This window comes from Coffea eugenioides, chromosome 8 (genome assembly GCF_003713205.1).
Source record: "Coffea eugenioides isolate CCC68of chromosome 8, Ceug_1.0, whole genome shotgun sequence".
Lineage (NCBI taxonomy): Eukaryota > Viridiplantae > Streptophyta > Magnoliopsida > Gentianales > Rubiaceae > Coffea > Coffea eugenioides.
Window position 1 is genome coordinate 38,698,310 of NC_040042.1, and position 6,929 is coordinate 38,705,238.

The 6,929-nt window shown below is 37.7% G+C and overlaps 2 protein-coding genes across 2 annotated transcripts; both read right to left on the reverse strand.

Moving 5' to 3' along the window:
* Positions 1-89: 89 nt before the first annotated feature.
* Positions 90-1,953, reverse strand: LOC113781713 (BURP domain-containing protein 3-like). The gene is made up of 3 exons (XM_027327686.1): positions 1,838-1,953; positions 1,628-1,733; positions 90-1,231 (listed from the first exon to the last, which is right to left on the reverse strand). Exons 1-3 carry the CDS (start codon positions 1,874-1,876, stop codon positions 189-191), a joined length of 1,188 nt encoding a protein of 395 aa, XP_027183487.1. The 5' UTR covers positions 1,877-1,953; the 3' UTR covers positions 90-188.
* Positions 1,954-3,713: 1,760 nt separating this feature from the next.
* On the reverse strand, positions 3,714-6,451 carry LOC113781081 (BURP domain protein RD22-like). The gene is made up of 3 exons (XM_027326925.1): positions 6,324-6,451; positions 6,110-6,209; positions 3,714-4,903 (listed from the first exon to the last, which is right to left on the reverse strand). The coding sequence occupies exons 1-3, from the start codon at positions 6,363-6,365 to the stop codon at positions 3,972-3,974; spliced, it is 1,074 nt and encodes a 357-aa protein (XP_027182726.1). The 5' UTR covers positions 6,366-6,451; the 3' UTR covers positions 3,714-3,971.
* Between the last annotated feature and the right edge of the window lie 478 nt (positions 6,452-6,929).

A 6,929-nucleotide genomic window follows, 5' to 3' on the forward strand; every position in this document is an offset into this window, starting at 1 on the left:
TTTTAATCTGCATTGTGCTACTGATAAGCACTTGAAGGATTTGTTCACTCTGAAATCCAATCAAAGGAAGAGAAGTCTAAACTTTTGAGTAAATAAGAGGGATATGTTTATTAGTGGTACTACAACCAGTATATTATTGCTTTACAATAGAACCAAATGGGCAAGCATTTGGAGTTTCCTGCACATATTTATTTAGGTACCCAGACAACATGATCCTCAGGAAGGAAATGGCAAACAGGAACTTGTCCTGGCTTGATCTGCAGAACTTTGAAAGCCAAGTGTTTTGGGTTCCATTTTGTTGTATCTTCGTGGCATACTGCGACTGCTTTAACTTTTGTTCCATCTGCACCCACCAAGGAAAGTGTATATGCTCTAGTAGCTTGTGTTTTGTGGCAGTAAAATACAGCATATGCATAATTTTGCTGGTGGCATACTACAGCTTTGTCATTTGTCATCTTTTTCACTCCTGTAATGGTATATTTCTGCAGTGGAGTATCTTTCTCTGAATTTGTTGATATCGCCTGAACGTTCTTCCCCAGTTTGGAGGTGGTGAAATCTACCATTGCTTCCAATGATGTTGCACAGAACTTCTCCTCTCCCTGGATGCCTGGCTTCTCGCACTCTTTTATTGTATTTTTCATAACTTCAGCTTCCTGTGAGTTGGGCTTCACCGAGAATTTGTTCAAGATTTCAGTCATTTTGTTTGATGAGAAAGGAATTGATTCAGCAACCTGGCGAGGTAAGAAAGTGGCTCCAAGTGAAGTCTTGAAGAAATGCAAGTTCATCTTTGATCCTCGAGTCATGTTATTTTCCAATAAGAAAAGAGCTACATTTGGGTTGTCATGGAGCTGATCCTTGGTTGCTGCGTAGTTATACAAGAATGGTGATGTCCCTGGCCTTACTCCCACATATACTGGTTTCCCCCTGTGGTGGCCTGAGGATACGGTTACACCTCCACCATGCCCGACATTCACATCGGTGCCTTCAGGATTTCTGCCCTGTGTCTCGGAACCTCCTGGATCCCCCGGTCCAACATTCACGTTGGTGCCTCCTGGTGTATTAACACCTACTCCACCAGGCCCGACGTTTACATTGGTGCCTCCTGGTGTATTTACATCTACGCCACCGTGCCCAGCATTCACGTTGGTGCCTCCTGGATTTCCACCCTGAGCATTAACATCTACTCCACCACCACTTACTCCGACTGAAGTACTTTTATCATCCACCGTTTCTGCCATAACAACCAGTTAGCATGAACACACGGATGAATATACTATTCTTACCACCTTATAGGTAATTTAATGTCTTATTCTTTCTTTCTTTAGATAGGATTAGTTTTCCTTGTGTAAGAACTGTTAAAAATCTACTTTCCTTTTCATGTACCGGATTTGCCAATTTTTTGCTAAAAAAAGGTAATTTAATGTCTTATGCTCTGTAGTAGTATTTATTCTAGAGTTTGCTGACTCGTTCCCTTTTAACCTTTGTATCACTGTTTATTGCCTAAGCCTAATTTGTGGTTTCTCGAGAACATTACTGGCATGTAGAAACATGAAATGCATTGAGACAAAAAAGCATTTTGTTTTTGAATAACAACAGTGAAAGAACAGCTTTTAGGTTTGAGTCTGACCAGATTGTATAAGATCCTCGATAGCTTTCGGCATAGGACTGTTAGGGAGCACAGATTTCCAATATGTCTCAGCAGGTTGTGCTGCGTGGCTTGACACACAAGCTAGCTGAAACACACAGACGAACAAGTGAACATTTTATTGGAAAAAGCGTAAAAGAGAATACATTTTATTGGCAAAAGCGTAAATAATTGATGCAATGTTGTACTCACAGCAACAAAGATGAAGAGATGTAGGGGTCGAAACTCCATTTTGTAAGAGACTGGCTGCCAAGGGAAGTGTAAACAGAAGTGAAATTTTATGATAGATGTGAAAAATGAAACCACAACTTTCTTGAAGATAAAAGGCAACAACTATAGTGCTATTTATAGCCGAATGTGGGTTCAGGGTAAAATGTCAGCAGACAAGTAACAGATCATCTCTACTGATGACTTGTGCTCTAATCACTTCCAACTGTAGCTTAAACGCATTAATGCCAATTGAGCCAAATGTATCAGTGAGTTACATGTGTGAAGTTCTGCGCGTTTCTGTGTGAGATACAGATGCCTGTTTCATAATTGCATACGCAAACGGGAATCCTGTCTGGTCTGATCTGATAATGGTCAATCCTTACTTGATCAATGCTATCAGACAAAGGGTTTCAGCTGGAAGTTGAGAGCTTAAGTTTTAAGCCTTACGCTTATGGCAATCTGGTGTCATCTTTATCGATTAGTTAGTAGTTTTTTTTTTTCAAGTTTTTGACGTATGGCATCAATCCTGCTCTTAATGTGGCTGACAAACTTGAAGTATATCCAAAGTGGTTTGCTAGTTTTACTAAGCTTAGCTACAGGATTTGGATGATCATCTTTCAGTCACAGGAGAATGTCAAAAAAATCACATAAACGTATTATGGTTGGAACCGGTTAGATGCATACCTATTAACTACTATTTTTATACACAGAAAGCCATTAACTAATTTCATACTTTTCTTGCTTGGCGTTGTGAAATTATGGTGCATATCCAATCCCGGTTTTCTTGTTACGGTATAACTTTTTTTTTTAGCATAAATTCAAGATAGATCCAATTATATAACCGTATTTGTCATGAACATTTAAGTTTTCGCTTTTTATTACTCATCCTTTTAGTAGATAATAAGTAAGAAATGAGTCCGGTATTATTTTTTCTCACACCAAATAGAAAATTGTTCTTTTAAAACCGAACATTTTACTTTCTCCAACTTCGGACAACGCATTTTGTGAGTTGTTTAATCAAAAAAATTGTTTCTCTTGAGTAGACAAAAAAAAAAGAAAGAAAAAACACAAAGTCCTTTAATGTAGTATATGTTCTGATTCTTTTGACACATTTTGCCGACTTTCATTATTGTAATAACATGCTGCAATAAATGTGTCACTCAAATTCAAACAGTTTGTTGGTCGTTGGGGTGGTTGTTATCTCTTATACCTTCAAACCTCCTGCCTGTATTCAATACTGCCTAGTACTTTCTTAAGGACTACATTTTGTTCTTTTACTATTACTATTAAAATTTCAGTAATGCAGAAACTCTAGAATGTATTTATTACACTTATCCGTACATGTAATGAACACATTCTACACACCTTAGATTTTTTGAAGGTAAAATCTTGTTTATAATTCAATTTTTTGTAATAATAAAATGACATCTTAGAAAAAAAAAAATAATAGAACGACATTTTTTTTATCTTTGTCCTTTGATTTTGAAATATTCTGTGGATAGTGGAGATTTTTTGTCTTATTTAACTAATTTTTATCTTTCGATTAGCTTTGACCATTAGTGTAAGTGGCAAATTAAGTTGTTTTGGGACCAAATGTTAAAAGGGATTTACCGTCATTTACCATTGACTAAATACTTCGTCAAACTAAACTTTTCATCATCTTGCATTAGAAGGCAATGAAATTTGAGTGGCAAAATTCCTTCCCCTTGTATTTTCTTAACCAAGATCAAGTTGAGATAGGCAAATTAACCATAGATTGTTAAGAATTTTTTTTTCTGTACGTAGTCAATATATTAAAAACTAGAAGAAACTTCTGCAAAAGGACTCCATCTAACTAAAATTACTAAAGAGACTAATATGCAATAATATGATTAGTATCTGATTCACATCTGGTGTAGGTATACTCTGGAAACCATAATTCATACAGATAATTTTAAGGACAAAGCTGCAGAAGTACACAAGTATTTCAGGGTTTTAGCACTCATCTCGTCTCTATGAGCAGAGCTACAAACTCCAAGCTAGCTGAAACTACGATGGAACGGAACATAAATTAAAGACAACTCGAAATGGATAAGACTAAAGTAAAGGAGGGATCTCAAGGATTTTCTTCACAAATTCAGTTCTTGGGAACCCAAACAACATGGTCCTCAGGAAGGAAATGGCATATTGGAACGGTTCCTGGCTTCACCTTTAGCACCTGGAAAGCCAAATGCTTTGGGTTCCATTTTGCTGTATCTTCGTGGCAAACAGCCACAGCTTTAGCTTTCTTTCCATCCGCTCCAACCAAAGTAACCTCATATGCTTCGGTGGCCTGCGTGGAATGGCAGTAAAAAACTGCGTAGGCATAGTTTTGCTTGTGGCAAACCACAGCCTTGTTATTGTTTAACTTCTTGACACCCACAATACCATATTTCTGGGCTTTGGTGTCCTCTTTTGCTTCTGTGGAAACTGCCTGAACATTATTTCCTAACTTGGACGTGCTGAAATCGACCATGGACTCGAGGGAAGTTGCACAGTATTTGTCCTCCCCTTTGATTCCTGGCTCCTCGCACTCCTTTATCGTATTCTTAATCGTCTCAGCTTCGACAGATTCCGGCTTCACTGAGAATTTGTCGAAAATTTCGGGTATGGATTTGGATGAGAAAGGTATGGAATCGGCAACCTTGCGAGGCAAGAAAGTTGCGGGATTTGATGATTTGACAAACTGCAAATTCATGCTTGTCCCGCGGTGGAGATCCTTTTTCAAGAAGAAAAGGGCTACATTTGGATTATCATGGAGTTGATCCTCGGTGGCTGCATACACGTAGATGAATGGGTTGCGACTTGGTGTTACTCCAACATATACTGGACGACCCTTGTGGCCGGTGTGAACGATAACGCCTCCCTTTCCGACGCCGACGTTGGTTTGGGGCTTTCCGGCTGTTACTCCGACGCCTTGGTGACCAACACCAACATGGGTGCCGCTGCCAGCGGGCTTTCCTTTCCCAGTATTGACGTTTACTCCTCCCTTTCCTACTGCAACTGAAGTGCTCTTGTCTTCTAACCATTCTGGGAAAATATCACTCAATCTTTATACATAGCAAGGTCATTGAAACTGAACCTCATTTTATAATTCCATATACCAATTCTTTTGTATAGAAAGGCATAATATTCTCAGTTATAATAGATGGATTGAGGCTAGTGAGGATTAATCAAAAAGTTTTAGAATAGAGGGTACAAAGGAGAAGATATAGCTAATTAGTAATCGGAAGGTTGTAATCTGAAGTATCTTTTAGTGATCTTTTAAGTCACTGTACAAAGTAGAATGGTGCAATTGATACAGTTACTATATTTGCGAAAGAAGATTGATTTCACTTTCTAGCTTTAAATTCTCTACTAGAAAAAAATTTGTTGGAATTCAGTTTCCAGATTTCAGTCACAATTTTTCCACATAGCAAACTGGTGACAAAACATCATTTTGTGGACAAGAGCAATTGCAACTCTGAGCAGCATGTGTACTTATTCAAAGATTTTTAAAAAAAAAAAAGAAGGAAGAGGAATACTAACAGAAGAAATTCCTTGTATCTAACATTATTTAAAACTAGAAAATGCACAGCTAACCACTCAAGCACTTAATATAGGGGTCACCATCAACTATTTCTGGTTTAATGTTTTATTTTATTTTTTATGTATAAGTCACCATCTACTATTTAATTCAGAGAGGACACCATCAACTATTATTTGAAGTGGTTGCTGGCTACTAAATTACACAATTGATGCGCATGCAGTACCTGGAGCATTTTCTGTATATGAAAACTCACTTTCAGAGGTAAAACCACTCTATTGCACTTATGTTGGTGCTTAATCTTGGAAAGAAATTAGAAAGAAAGAAACTAAAATGGCAGAGAGAGAGAGAGAGAGAGAGAGAGAGAGAATCCGTTTTCATCTTTGTCAAAGATGACAAATTCATTTGTAGTTTTGTGTAGAGCATTTGTAGTGAAACTCCAAAAGTTCTAAAATTGTACATCTAAGCCTTTAAGCTTTGGAACTTAGTGAGAGTGAGTGCTATTTAAATTATTGCCATGGTACGACTATAATATTCTATTCAAATGGTATCAAGTCAAAATGATGTTTTTGGAGTATCAAAATCGCTGGCATGCTACAACTCACTAATCACAATGCATATCCTTCATGCTCTAAGGGAAACATACAAAAAATCCACAAGCAGCAAGATTACAAGCACAAGAACCGAAAAATGACCCAAGGAAGACGAACCACTGTGTAGAATGTCCCTAACTGCCTTTGGCATAGGAGTGTTTGGCAGCTTGGATTTCCAATAAATATCAAGATCTGCATGGCTTGCCACAACTGCCAGCTGACATAAGTTATAGTACAATGAAAAATGATCAGAAAAGTAGCAGGGATTACCAGAGAAATTAATTAGCAAACATTCAATATTGTTCATGGAAAAAGAGAAGTTTATACTCACGGAAAGAAATGTACAAATGTGGAGGAGCTTGAGCAATTCCATGACAGTTTGGACAAAAACAAAACACAGGGCAGAGTCGTTGGAACTGAGACGGACTTTTTTAAGTGGTACTGAAGGGCAAGATGTACAACACAGAGTAAATTGGCATCATTATTTATAAGCGAACATTATGAAAATTAGGTGCTTGAGAAAAGCAACGTATCACCTAAATTGATGACTAGTTTAATTGCTTCAACTGTCTTAGGCTTTTGGCCATTCAATGCAATGAAGCCACATGTGAATGTGGGGTACAAATTAAACACAGATGGACGATATTCGTACAAATTTGCCAGAAAGTTGTCAGTCATATTATCTAGTTCCGTTCTCAAGGGTTAGAGCCTTAAAGGGGGACAAGAAATGACTATATGGCATGTCTAATGTCTTCCCCCTGCTCATCACTGAACCAAGGGATAATAGAATGGGACGGCCCTTATTGTGTTGGACTTTTGAATCGTCTAGCTAATAACGATCAACCACCAAATTTAATAAGGCTAATACTTAACCCTACTAATTTGAACTCTGCATGCATGCTGCACCACGTAAATTTTTGTATCACACGTATCTTCT